Below are 15,497 nucleotides of genomic sequence, written 5' to 3'. Positions count from 1 at the left end.
CGGCCTGTGCGTGCAGATGAAAGGGATGCACTTGCTAATGCCCTCACCAGCAAACTTCCCAGAAGTGTGTACCTTGATAAGCTCAATAAACTGGATGACACTGTGTTGGCTTCTGGAAACAGAGACCAGGTACCATCAACTGGTGTGATGAAAACATTGTCCTGGCAGGCAAGAAAGAAGCTGAGAAAACACAGCAATGAAATGATCAGCCTCAGAAAAATGATGGAGGAAGAGCTTGAGACTGAGGAAGCAGTCATTAAAAAAATTATAGCACACCCCAAAGGACTCATGCTATGGTCCAACAAAACAATTGACCTCTTCCATGACAGGTGCAGGGAAGACATTGTATATGTGGATGCGACACGGAGCATTGTTAAAAAGGCAAAAGGGAAAACCTCACCTTTTTATGTGTATGAGATGGTGGTCCGAAATCCGTTCAAAGGATCCTCCCCTGTCCCTGTGGCCACCTACATCACAAACGACCACACAATAGCCTCCATATCCTTTTTCCTTGGGTTATTTCTGACTGATGTAATAAGACTCCATGGAAGGGGAGCCAAAAAAAGACCTGTCATGCTGATCTGTGATGGCTCTACAGTCCTCATGGAGTCCATGGCCTATAATTTCTGTGGAGTCAGCCTCCAGGAACTTCTCTCCATGTACTACAGCATCGTATCTGGACAGGCAAAGCATGATTGTACTTTTAGTAGTAGTCCAAGTAGTACTAAATCCAACAGTACCAATTTCATTAAGAACTTATTGCACAAAATCCTTTTATCTCTCATCAAAGATGGCAGAAAACATGCATTATTGTACTCTGGAGGGGAGTTTGACAGGGGATTACTCAAAAAGTACACAGTAAAAGTACTTGATTGTACTTGTGCTACTAGTCCAAGTAGTACTGAATCCAACAGTATCAATTTCATTAAGAACTTATTGCACAAAATCATTTTATCTCTCATCAAAGATGGCAGAAAACATGCATTATTGTACTCTGGAGGGGAGTTTGACAGGGGATTACTCAAAAAGTACACAGTAAAAGTACTTGATTGTACTTTTAGTAGTAGTCCAAGTAGTACTGAATCCAACAGTACCAATTTCATTAAGAACTTATTGCACAAAATCATTTCATCTCTCATCAAAGATGGCAGAAAACATGCATTATTGTACTCTGGAGGGGAGTTTGACAGGGGATTACTCAAAAAGTACACAGTAAAAGTACTTGATTGTACTTTTAGTAGTAGTCCAAGTAGTACTGAATCCAACAGTACCAATTTCATTAAGAACTTATTGCACAAAATCATTTTATCTCTCATCAAAAATGGCAGAAAACATGCATTATTGTACTCTGGAGGGGAGTTTGACAGGGGATTACTCAAAAAGTACACAGTAAAAGTACTTGATTGTACTTTTAGTAGTAGTCCAAGTAGTACTGAATCCAACAGTACCAATTTCATTAAGAACTTATTGCACAAAATCACTTTATCTCTCATCAAAGATGGCAGAAAACATGCATTATTGTACTCTGGAGGGGAGTTTGACAGGGGATTACTCAAAAAGTACACAGTAAAAGTACTTGATTGTAATTTTAGTAGTAGTCCAAGTAGTACTGAATCCAACAGTACAAATTTCATTAAGAATTTATTGCACAAAATAATTTAATCTCTCATCAAAGATGGCAGAAAACATGCATTATTGTACTCTGGAGGGGAGTTTGACAGGGGATTACTCAAAAAGTACACAGTAAAAGTACTTGATTGTACTTTTAGTAGTAGTCCAAGTAGTACTGAATCCAACAGTACCAATTGCATTAAGAACTTATTGCACAAAATCCTTTTATCTCTCATCAAAGATGGCAGAAAACATGCATTATTGTACTCAGGGGTGGAGTTTGACAAAGGATTACTCAAAAAGTACACAGTAGAAATACTTGATTGTACTTGTGCTACTAGTCCAAGTAGTACTGAATCCAACAGTACCAATTTCACTAAGAACTTATTGCAAAAAATCATTTTATCTCTCATCAAAGATAGCAGAATACATTATTTTGTGTACTCAGGACAGGAGTTTAAACAAGTATTACTTAAAAAGTACACAGTAAAAGTACTTGATTGTACTTTTAGTAGTAGTCCAAGTAGTACTGAATCCAACAGTACCAATTTCATTAAGAACTTATTGCACAAAATCATTTTATCTCTCATCAAAGATGGCAGAAAACATGCATTATTGTACTCTGGAGGGGAGTTTGACAGGGGATTACTCAAAAAGTACACAGTAAAAGTACTTGATTGTACTCGTGGTAGTAGTCCAAGTAGTACAGAATTCAGCATAACCGATTTTATTAAGAACTCATTGCAAAAAATGATTGTATCTCTCATCAAAGAGGGCAGAAAACATGCATTATTGTACTCTGGAGGGGAGTTTGACAGAGTATTACTCAAAAAGTACACAGTAAAAGTACTTGATTGTATTTGTGGTAGTAGTCTAACATGTACTGAGTCCAACAGTACCAATTTTATTAAGAACTTATGGCTAAAAATAATTTGATCCCTCATCAAATATCATTGATTGATTGATCAAATATAGCATAAGCACTTTTACTATCGTCAGCGCCACTTCTCGGCGATTACCGTAAAGACGCTATTAATCGCGCACTCAAAAATGAAGCGCTGCTCATTTGACCAAGCAAATGCGAGAGACGGCTGAGTTGACCGCAGTTGGGCTGGGTGCAGTGGCGGACTGGCCATCGGGACGAATCCCGATGGGCCGGTACCGAAGTGGGCCGGTCGGATAAGCCACTAGCACATCCCCCACTCCCCCCGTTGACAATTTACTAGCGGTACCGAAGTGGGCCGGTCGAAAGTCCCGGGATAATTTTTAGTCCCAGTCCACCAATGGCTACATGACCGTATGATCGCCCATATTGACGCACCTAATTCCTAAACTAACAGATACAACATAAACCGATCCTTCAGCCTCATATGAGCTCTCAGACACGTTCAAAATTAAACTGTCATCGCTGTCTGAGCTTGCTGCTGTGTGCGCCATCGTGCGTTTACATGCAGATGCTGGGATCCTGAACGGTGCAGCTGGAGCGCTGTACCCGCAATTACGTCACACGTAATTTGGCGGGATTTGAAGAATCCCCGAGAAGATCCAGAAAATGGTCAACATTGAAGGGCAGATTAATATGGAAGCCTGTTTGCGCCACAGGGAAAAAAAATCAAAATCCTGTAAGTCATTATAATGACTTAGCTATCTCATTATAATGACTTAGTTATCTCATTATAATGTGTATTATACACACATGCATTTCCAAACATTTGGACTACCTATGTTGCAAATGTATTATCTTTTCAATTTACACACGGCATCTATTGCACGTCTGTCCGTCCTGGGAGAGGGATCCCTCCTCTGTTGCTCTCCCTGAGGTTTCTCCCATTTTTCCCTTTAAACTGTGGGTTTTCTTCGGAAGTTTTTCCTTGTACGATGTGAGGGTCTAAGGACAGAGGGTGTCGTATTGTCATACTGATATTTTGTACAAACTGTAAAGTCCACTGAGACAAATGTAACATTTGTGATATTGGGCTATATAAATAAACATTGATTGATTGATAATGACTTACTATCTCATTATAATGACTTAGCTATCTCATTATAATGACTTACTATCTCATTATAATGACTTAGCTATCTCATTATAATGACTTAGTTATATCATTATATTGACTTATAAGTTTTGGTAATATGAGAGGATGAATCAGGCCTTGTTTGGATACTGAATATACCAAGGTCAAAGCATACACTGTATTATGACTCCTAATCAAATGTATATCTTTACAATCATATATTTATTTGTTTGTGACTGTAGCTGTAGCTGTACCCACTGGATTGTTTCTGAGTGTTTTCCGGACATCAAACACTTAAACACAGCAACATGTATACTGTACTATCACTGAAGCCACAAGAAACTCAGCTTTATTTCAAACATCAGCCAATTATAGATCATTTAAAAAAGGATTTTATCATCTGCAGATGAGTGTGTGTGGGCCTATATAGTGTCTATAAATGCCTCTTTAAATAGATTACACATAACATTGACCAGCTTTTGTGTTAGTTTGCGATACCATAGTGCTTCAGGTGTAGATTATACAATATATAACATGTCCAAATATGAGAGAAGGCCTAGGTACAAGGAAACGTAAAAAAAAAGAAAGAGTCTGACTGAGAGGCCAAACAAACGTCAGGAGAGAGAAAAGAGAGATTTGTCTCAAGTCTTGAGGTAAGCAATGTGTTTTCAGTATAATGCCCTACAGACCATCAGACAGTTACAATCATTAATTCTCTATATACAAACTGATTTACATACACTGCGCCTCAGTTTAAAAATGTCAAAACTAAATGTGAAATCAAATATATGGTGCAATTTATTTTTAGAGGGAGGACTCCACGAAGTTTAATGAGGTGGGCGATAATGGACATTATGGCTATTGATGATGGCCTGTTTCCTCTTGCATAGTACGTCACACACACTATCAAATATCTACAACAGTGAAACTTTTCCTGTTCGATCAAAACACTTGCAAACAATTGGCTAAACTACATCAGCTCATTTTTTGAAGATATTTCGTGGAGAACGGAGATGGCAAACTATCCGAGTGGACCATAGTGTATCTTTATGTATATATCCTTTAGGCCTGCATGTTTGAGGGTCACATCGACTCTGTTTACTGTGTTAAATGAATGGAAGAAGTCTAATGTGGCACGGTGGCTCAAATGAAAGAAAACAAATCAAAAAGGAAGCAAGGACAAACCAACGCTCTACCCCTCGTGGCTCCACTGTCTCTACTGTAGGCTATTTTTATTATATGTACAGCACTTTGGCTCGACCAAAAATCGTTTATAAATGTGCTATATAAATAAAACTTGATTTGATTTGATCCACTGGAAATAGGCACCGTTTTTACTGTTACCTTCTTAGAAGACAAGGTTGAGCTCAATAACACGTCAAGCCTATCCCACATCTCTCCGAAACATATGCTACGCCACCTAAATGTGTGTCTACTGAGGGAGGCCTGATTTGAGATATTAAGTCAATATAATGAGATAACTAAGTCAATATAATGAGATAACTAAGTCAATATAATGAGATATTAAGTCAATATAATGAGATAACTAAGTCAATATAATGAGATAACTAAGTCAATATAATGAGATAACTAAGTCAAAATAATGAGATATTAAGTCAATATAATGAGATAACTAAGTCAATATAATGAGATAACTAAGTCATTATAATGAGATAGCTAAGTCATTATAATGAGATAGCTAAGTCATTATAATGAGATAGTAAGTCATTATAATGACAAAATAACAAAATATAGCCTATGTTAGGGAAATTATTGACCTAGACTCCTAGATATGACGTACAGGACCAACCCTGACGTCTGTTTATCTCCTTTAAGGACATAGGCTGCTTCAGCCATAATGTTATTGTTCCCATTCTGTGACCGGTCAACACTAGGTCACAGATGGTCTGTTGTTGTGGGTGCACTGGGACACTTCCTTCTTTGTTGTTTGTGGACTCCAAGGTATGACATCTTCGAGGCCATAAATGACGGACGCAAGTAACTCAGTGTGCCCAACTGTTTAAACTATCTTATCAAAATATGTTGATTACTCTCTGTGAAACCAGTTAAATGGTCTAACGAGAGAGAGGCGCTCCAGAATTGACGTGGCAATCCACCCGTGCAGTCTCACCGTGACTGCTGTGACTTGTGATGTGAATCTCTCCGGCCGAAACTCCAAATAAATCATCAGTGTTTGACATCGAAGCTCCTGCTCTACCGTGTCTCCTTCCTGAGTCGGTGACTCCCACTGCATAGCTACACAGAAGTTTCCCTTACAGCCTACACAGCTAGATCAGATGGCGTTCTTTTTAGATGCGACTTTAGAGTAGAGGGGAATTATTGAAACGGGATTTGTACAGTGTTCCGCGCCTTGTAGGTGTGTGTTTGTGCGTATGGGGTTTGTTTCCCGGGGAAAACACTCACGAGAAACACCGACTGTTGTTATGCCTGCAGTGACGTAAAGTTACTCCGTTCTCCGCTTGTAATTATGCCGTTACAAGCTTCAAAGTTGTATTTATCATCTGAATTTGCCGAAACAAGTTTAATATTCTGAAAGCCAAGACTTTGTTTATTTGAAATCAGATAAAAAAAACCCTGCCGTGTTATCTGATTACTATGCCTTACATTCATAATTTCAGCGGGAGGGAGGGGGAGCAGCACTGTGGAAGAGCAGAGTGGCATGTGAGAGGCGAGCTGTCATCTTCCCTTTACAAGCTTAAAAAATGCCTGTAGCTAATGAGATTGAATATAACAATAAAAAATAACAAAATATACACAGCTAGATCAGATCGCGTTTTAGATGTGACTTTAGAGTAGAGGGGAATTATTGAAACGGGATTTGTACACGGCATCCGCCGCTGCGAAAATGTGGGGCAGGGCTGAAAAGTGGCCCCCTGGCCCCCCCGCTTCCGGCGCCCTTGACCTGGTGTACTTATATGATTCTGTTTTCTTCAAGTTTGTATCTTCTTGGTCGAATACACTTATCACTTTGGATAAAAGCGTCAGCTAAATGTAATGTAATGTAATGACAAACTAAAAGCTAAAAGGGGAGTCAAATGTTCGACTATCATTCTTCAGGTGCGCACAAACATGTCCCGAAGAGGGAAAAAACAAAATGAACGCAGATTTAAACTGAGGAAACCAAAGGGTTACGTTACAGTTAAGGTTACGGAACGATCGTGGTCATGATTAAATTCGAGGAAAATTGGATTTTAGTAGAAAATATAGTTGAGTTTCAGTAGGAGATCTCATGCCAACCACAGACTCAGATCACCCCTCCCGGCTAGCTTCCTCCTTACTTCCTCTGGCCTCGAATCATACCATTCTCATCTTCCAACTCGACCCTCATATTAATCTCAACAACATGTCTGTAAAGTTGTGACTAAAACGGTTATGATGCTATGGCAGAGACAAAATCAGACAGACGGACGGTCGGCCGGACAGATTTACAGAATACATGTAGCTTAGCAGAGCTACAAGAGACACCATGTTCCTTTTATTTCAAGAATTCCCCCTTTATCATCATTTATATGGTAGTATAAGTGCCAGTTGTCACTGTTGCAGATGCGCTACAGTAAGCAATTTATTTGGGATTAAACAGGGCACCGCCTCCAACGCTGTATCCATTTCTCTTCAAATATCCATGTTCTGTTATTGTACCGGCTTGCTCTTTGGCACACCTACATGGAGCAGAGCCATTACTTGATTTCTTGGGGCAGATATGTTTTTCCTACATCTTGACTTAAACAAAACACACTTGACCCGTATACCATCAGTAGAATAGATCCTGAAAATGGAGACAAAAACAGTGGTCTTACGAGCAAACTATAAATGATATAAAATGTCTCTGTAAAAAATCCACAAACAAATAAAAACCAGATCATTGTGGCCAAGAAGATGCACTTAATCTATTAGGCTAAGCATTTTGACTTCCCACTCTCATTATTGGATTTTGCAAATTGCTGCAATTATGATGCATGCAACAACCATAACAGCTCATGTTGCACTCCACTCAACCTCCACCTGTTCATCCAGCCAGGTTGTGATTTTTGCTGTTATTTTTGCTCGTACTGTATATTTTTGAATTTGCTGCTTATGTTGGATTTGTTACAAGAACTGATAAACTTGTTCATGAATGCAGTTTACTTGGCGTCGTTGATGTACGATTAAGTGAAGTGATTGTGTGTAGAGTATCCAACAAAAAGACCTCAATCACTGCGCTATGTGTGAACCATTAAGTCAAACAGAGCATGATTATATGCTGAACATTTCTACATGTGTGGCGGAACAAAAGCATGGCTCTGAGCCTTAGCTGGCTACATTAGAGAATTTAAGATGAGATAACTACGCCTGCACTTTCAACATCTCTCAGAGGGGTCAAAACACTTATCGCAGCTCTCTGCCTCTGTCATTAATAATTTGTTGCGGTAGACTGAATGCATTATCGAGCTTATAAGAGATAAATAAATGTGTGTTCATGTACAGTCAGCAGTGTCGATACAGACACCTCCTGAGTGCAAGCAGGCAGGGCCGTCCCTCCCTACAGGAAGATCACGCAGACTGCGTGGTGGGGCCTCACCTTGCGGAGGGGGCCTCATCTTGCAGAGGGAGCTTCAACTGAGCCGCAAATGCGTTTATGTGGCGCGATTAGTGTGGCGCGGCACGGTGTCGCTGCTGCGAGGCTCCTCCACTAGCAACGTGGACGCTCGCGAAACAGGGCCTCATCATCTAACTTTGCGTGAAGTTGGCCAGGGATGAATGCTTTGGCTTTGCTGGTGCTTTACCACTAACTGAGTTATAGATGAATTATCCTGCTCTTCCACCACAAAGGCCTTTCAGCTGCAAATATGAGTTTGCTAATTTCCACAGCAGTATCCGCAGTCCATTTACTGACTGCAAATCACTCTCATTAGCAACATACAAAGGAAATGATGTGGAAGAAACTAAATTATTTGATCGTAAATAAATAAACAAGGATGGTTGGTTGACCATGAAAGAGACCCTATTATGCACATTTTCAGGTTCATATTTGTAGGTTGAGCCTCTACTGTGACATGTTTACAAACTTTAATGTTCAAAAAGCTCTTTAATTTTCTCATACTGCAGCACTTCTTTTCAGCCTCTGTCTGAACCAGAACCCAGTCTGCTCTGATTGGTTAGATGGTTGGCTCAACTACGAAGAGATGTCCCGCCCTTAGCCTATAGCATACAATGCTAGCCCAATAAGATAAGATAAGATGGACTTTTATTAATCCCTCGTGGGGAAATTGTTTCTCTGCATTTGACCCATCCTGTTAGGAGCAGTGTGCTGCCATTTTGAACGGCGCACGGGGAGCAGTGTATAGGAACGGTGCCTTGCTCAGGGACACCTCGGTAGCACTTGGTCTTGCCGGGACTTGAACTGGTGACCTTCCAGTTGCCAAGCCAAGTCCCTATCGACTTCGCCACCACCGCCCCGTCCAACGGAGGCGTTTCAGGAAGGGGGAGGAGGTTGGTTTGAAACTCTCTCTGGAGGGAACTCAGGGATTTTAGCCTTTGCAGACCATTCAAAAACCTATATAACACACTACAGGAATGGGAAAACCCCAAAGCATAATAGGGTGTCTCCTTTGCTTGACAACCTCACACCTCAGGTACAGCGCGTGATATTGGCTCTGTCTTTCAACAATATGAATAAGGTGTCACTTAATGTAAACAATACAACTTCCAGACTGTGTATACAGTTACAGTTGAACAGGTCTAAGCAAATAATACACTGGAGGACAGAGACAGTACACACAACAGTGTGACTGAGTTAGTTAGGCAAATGTTTAAATGTCATAGGATAACTGATGTCTGGACAACTTAACAAGATCACTCTCTTTTTATCATTTATCGTAAATGTGTGGCTTTTTGTTCATGATGTCACTGGGATGGATATCTCTGTGCTGCACAGTAGAAGAGACATGATAGAAGTGTGTGAGGAAGCAGCCACCTGCAGCAAGGTCCTCCCCTCAGTGCTACGACATCTGGCGAGAGAGAGAGAGAGAGAGAGAGAGAGAGAGAGAGAGAGAGAGAGAGAGAGAGAGAGAGAGAGAGAGAGAGAGAGAGAGAGAGAGAGAGAGAGAAAACACACACACATACTGAAGCTGCGCTGCTGTATGCACACTGACCAGGAGAGAAGAGAAACAATCGGACAACAAACAGAAACTCAGCGGTAAGTAAGGAAAACATTTTACTAATTCAGAAATGTTGATGAGGGGAAGTAACTGACTACAAATTACAGTTAGAGCATGTTACACCCAGGGTATGAGTACATTGGCAGATTGTACAGTGTAAAGCTCCTCACTCAGAAGACAAACAAGAGCGATTGTGCAATTAGTCAAGTAGTATGAATGCAAATATGATTTGAGAACATTTACTTATCACTACACAAACTACAGTGATGTGCATGATATTCTGATTCACAGGACGGATTACATATAATGTACTTTATCATGTAACCTTTTTTTTTAACCAGGAATTGTGAGAAATCTTTTTTTCTGGCGACTTGGTAAAGACAATGACAGCAGTGACAATTTAGTGGAAATAAAACCCAACCGAGAGGAAATACAATCATAAAACCCACAATAAAGAGACTAAACCCAGCTTTAAAAATAATCAGTAGAAAAAGGTTTCTTTAAATGCCTTTTTGATTTTAATTGAGGCTTGCAGTTGATGGAAGAATACAATTAAAAAGTATGCTGGTTACTTAAAGATTCATCACTGATGTACTGATTAATATGGTAACACCTACATTTTGGCATGTTCTTCTGTCTCCTTCAGTACAGTAGTATTCATTAGTGTTTAATCCCTTTATGGAATTTAGCCAGCGTTGGTTGTACTCTGTCTGAATTCATTATGAACAAAACAGACCGGCTTCCAGCAGGATGGAGCAATTGCAAAATGTTCTTGGAGCACTGACATTTTGATCTCAACTACACATTTGTTTAGTTTTGTGACTGCATCTTGCAATGTTGTGACAATAATTTGTCCATACGCCGACAAGCAACATACAGGATGGTTTCCCATTAGAGGCATAGTGTTTCTCAATTGTCTTGCACAGCAGACACAGAAATTGTTCATTACCAGCGGTGCCATCGACTGGTCAAGTTCTTCTCCCTGTGTGTCTTTGTGGCTGTTTGTGTGTCAGTGCAAATACTTTTGTCACCGCGATAGTGCACAACCATGCAAGATGCAGTGACAAACTTTGCAGATGTATCGTTGAGATCAAAATAAAGGCAGAAGATGGGCGTGGCCCTGACCCAAACCTAACCCTAACCCTGGCCCGCCCCTCCCTACACGCAGATCACGCAGAGTGCGTGGGGCCTCATCTTATGTGCAAATGTGGCGCAATTCATCTTACTGTATGCGCAAATGCGGCGCAAATGCGGCGCAATTATGCGCTCCACAGTTTCCCCGCTACGAGGCTCCGACGCTAACAGTTCACGAACCTGCTCCACTAGCATCCCTCCGCACTCGCGACACATGAGTGACGACTTGGGTACAGACCCGGGGGCCTCATGACATAACTTTGCGTGGGGCCACAAGTTGGCCAGGGGCAGCCCTTCCCTAACCCTAACCCTAACCCTGGTTTTGAACAACAATGAAAAAGCATGTGATATAGGCCTAGGTGGTCTTCGTTTGACTTATAGACTGTATATATAAAGGTTTAACTGATTCTGCACATTCTAAAACCAACAAGCTGCTCGAGCAATGGTTTAGGTGTATCCTGTTAAAGGAGGCAAATATGATTTTAGCCTTTGCAGACATATCACATGTCACAGTTTATTTCATGTTTGCACTGTATTGCATGTTTTCTTATGTCATTAGGTTCCAAATGTAGAGATTATATATTTTATTATTTTTTATATATTATTAATCCCCCATTTCCTATTTAAACATTGTTTATATTGTTTTATTTATATTTTAGTTATTACTTTCCATTTTAAATGGATGTTGGAGCCTCCCGCAATAACCCCTTAATAAACCCCTTAATAAAATGTCTCGCCTGCACCACCTCTCTAGACCTCGGCCTGGGTTTTAAACACTTTTAGGGATACTTGGTTGACTTTATTTTAAGATATTTCCCCTCCCTGTGTGCCTACTAACCCGTGCGTATTCTATATTTTACATGTTTGTTTTATTATACATATTTTAACATTTTGGGTTGATGTGATTTTTATTACCAGCACTTGTTTATAAAAGTACTTTTATGTATTTATTTTATCATTTTTTAACACTAATTTTACCTGCATGCCGATTTTAAACAAAGTCAACCTCGGCCCTTTTAGCCAGATGTTTTTTAACCCACTTACCAGGTCTTTTACCAGAACTGTGGGACGCAGCCTCGGACACTGCACCGGGCGAGACCCCCTCGGGGGGGCAGGAGTACAGGTTTTAACCCCGCCGCATACGCTCTGTGCTGCAGCCGCTGCTCTCTTTTATCCCTTTTTTACCCTACGGAGCGCCGCACGTTCCACAAAACCCTAGCCCTAACCCTACCTAAGTATCCACTCTACACCCTGGGCCTAATTCCCATCACAAAACTTGAGATTCAAATGGGTTTGAAGATTTCTGTGGTCTGAGGCAGGATGCCAGAAGTAGGTTGGTATTTGGCATTGTGGCTTGAATGATGGTCTTTTTTAAAGCTTATTTCACCAAGAAGAAAAAAGCTATAACTTCTGACACGTCAACAGGAAATAGGTCTAGAACGTTTTTACTTTATGAGTTTCCTCCTCATCAGCAGAATATTGAGACTATCTCTGGGACAATCTGCCACATCTCAGTCATTCTGCTCTGCGGCCAATGTTTTTGTAGTTTCTCTCTGTCTTTCACACGCTCTGTAGCACATCATCATGTCCTTTCTCTGTTTCTCTGCAGCTACAGACAAAGATTGAGTCAAATCTGACAAACATCATGGAGAACAACACAAATTGTGACTCCATTGATGACTTCCGTAACCAGGTTTACTCCACAGCTTACTCTCTCATCACCGTCTTAGGCTTGGTTGGGAATGGCTTGGCCCTGGTGGTGCTGATAAGAACGTACCGCGAGAGTTCCCCTTTTCACGTCTACATGCTGAACCTGGGTGTGTCTGACCTGCTGTGTGTCATGACATTGCCATTGCGAGTGGTCTACTACGTCAAAAAGGGCCAGTGGAACTTTGGCGATTTCCTCTGCCGCATCAGCTCCTACGCCCTCTACGTCAACCTCTACTGCAGCATCTACTTCATGGCGGCCATGTCCTTCACACGCTTCCTGGCCATTGTGTTCCCTGTGCAGAACATGCGGCTGGTGACAGAGAACCGCTCCCGGCTGGTGTGTGTGTGTATCTGGGTCGTCATCTGTCTCTTATCCTCCCCCTTCCTGATGTCCGGTCAGTCAGTGGACCACTTAACAAATAAAACCAAATGTTTTGAACCTCCAAAACCTGGAAATGTGCAGAAACTTGTCGTGCTGAACTATTTGTCTCTCGGGGTGGGCTTCATCCTGCCCTTCCTGGTCATACTGGTCTGCTACGCTGGCATAGTGCGCGCCCTGCTGAACCGCAACCACACCGCCCGACGTCAGCGGGTCACGGACACCAAAGTCATCCGGATGATCGTCATTGTCCTGCTGACCTTCCTCATCAGCTTCATGCCCTACCACGTGCAGCGCACCATCCACCTGAACTCCCTGTTCAGGAAAAACGCCCCCTGCTCGGAGCAGATTGCCATGCAGAAGTCTGTTGTAGTGACACTAAGCCTGGCTGCTGCCAATTCGTGCTTCGATCCACTGCTTTACTTTTTTTCTGGAGAAGGTTTCCGCAGTCGTTTATCCTCCCTGAGGCGGTCAATGAAGAGCAACAACCAGAACCGTATTGCCAGGATGAAGACCACCACTAACCCAGAGATTGTGGAGAACCACCAGCTAAAGGCCAGTTAAGTTACACCAGACAAAACCAGTGTCATCAATCAAGAAGCTTAGGATAAAATAGCTCAGGATAGTGTGTGCCCTCATTTACAACCAGGAGGTATTCGAGAGCAAACAAAAAAGGCACAGAGAAAGCTTTAACTATAAGGGCTAGTTTACTCATGAACAGAGTACTTAAACATTTCAGAAGAATCTCAGGATGTTGTTTTTCATTCAAATTGATATTTATTATTCTAAAGAATGTATACGTTCAATATTTGCATTATTATCATTGCAGTAATCAGTGGCAAGACAAATACTCAATCTATGGAATACAAATATATAAATACACAGTGTACCAATGGATAAATGTATTGTACTGATGTCTTTTTACTTATTCGTGTACAGCACAGCATATTTTGTGCCAATGTTAATGCCAATAACAACACTTTTTTTTACGATGTATGATTTTCCTTGCTTTTCATTACGACTTTCACTCAATTTGAATTCACATGTGTTTTTGTGCTACTGATACTTTCTGAATATTTTCTGTAAATATGTTGATGAGGATGAATTGTGATTTTCTGCACTCTGTACCTGGGAGTAGTTTAGCACTTTGTGAAGAACATTTATTTATGCCTTTAAAGCGATAGTTCACTCCAAAATCTAAAATCAGATGTTTCCTCTTACATGTAATGCTATTTATCAATCTAATGTGTTTGATGTTTTTTGAGTGGAGAGATATTGCCTTTAACAACATCTTCCCCTTCTCTTGAATACTGTATGGCATTCTGCTTGTGGTACTCAAAGGGCCAAAATAAATATTATAAAAAACTTAAAGTAATGTACCTTTCAAGAAATCCTGACCTGGTTACTCAGGATAATCCAAAGACATTGTTCGGAGCATTTATATATTTATATATATTTGTTTACAGTATTTAAAATGCATTCTTTGCCAGTTCAAGCATAACAACCTAAAATTAAAACAATATAAATTGATATATCAATTCAGGTAAAGGGAAATATTTGTTTTTTTCAATTTGCAGTGAATTGGTCCGTTTAAGATGGAGTTTAAAGGACACCACTGTCAAATGTTCCCCCCCAAAAATCTAACTATACCTTTAAACAACTTCAATTGTACAGTTGTAATCCTGTTGTATTCACCCATGTTATGTATGATAAATATATCAATAAATCCTCCAATGCATGTCAGTTCACTATGTAATCCTCACTGTAATGTAAAGTTTATAGTGACTGCATAAAGAGTTAACAACTCTGTCCACTGGGTGTCGCTCTAACATAGCCCTTCTCTAAATGATTCAACACTGATCTGTTTCTCCATTGCTTTTTATTATTTGTCTCTATTTCTTTGAGATGAGAGAACAATGATCTGCAGCACTATAAGATGTGTTGTCAAAACAAATTGAATTGTTGCTACGAGTCTTAAAGCTGTCTGGATAATATATATATATATAAATATATTTATTAACTAAAGCTATAAACAATGTGTTACATTTATTAAAAAAAAGGGTAGGAGAATATGGTCGTCTGTCTATAACACTATAACATTCAGACATAAATGTAGCTTTCTGGTTATTTAGAAATACAAAACAACAGTGAAAGGCCAGACTACTGAGTCCGACCCTGGTGATTAGAACATAGAAGGCCACTGTATTACCGCTTCATAAACAGATAATATCAAGCACATGATGGGCACCCTCCTACATCTGCACAAAAAGATGTTTGTTTCAGTCTACAGAGCAGGGCTATCATAGAAATGGGAGTCTGTGATTACAGTGTGTGTGTACCTCACGGCGGAGATGTTAACAACTCTGTCCACTGCCATATTTGCCAGGAAGTAAGGAAAGTCCCTGCTCAATTCTTACTAATTTGTTTCTTAAAGAGGTTATGGATAACAGTGGACCCCATTGCACTGCAGGAAATCAGTAATATGTC

The 15,497-nt window shown here is 40.4% G+C and overlaps 1 protein-coding gene across 1 annotated transcript; it reads left to right on the top strand.

Moving 5' to 3' along the window:
* Positions 1-9,755: 9,755 nt before the first annotated feature.
* Positions 9,756-14,744, top strand: cysltr1 (cysteinyl leukotriene receptor 1). Its single transcript, XM_034223270.1, has 2 exons — positions 9,756-9,825; positions 12,531-14,744. Exon 2 carries the CDS (start codon positions 12,567-12,569, stop codon positions 13,572-13,574), a length of 1,008 nt encoding a protein of 335 aa, XP_034079161.1. The 5' UTR covers positions 9,756-9,825; positions 12,531-12,566; the 3' UTR covers positions 13,575-14,744.
* Positions 14,745-15,497: the final 753 nt, after the last annotated feature.

This window comes from Gymnodraco acuticeps, unplaced genomic scaffold (genome assembly GCF_902827175.1).
Source record: "Gymnodraco acuticeps unplaced genomic scaffold, fGymAcu1.1, whole genome shotgun sequence".
Lineage (NCBI taxonomy): Eukaryota > Metazoa > Chordata > Actinopteri > Perciformes > Bathydraconidae > Gymnodraco > Gymnodraco acuticeps.
Note: the sequence above shows the minus strand (reverse complement) of the source record. Positions and strands in the feature narration are given on the sequence as shown.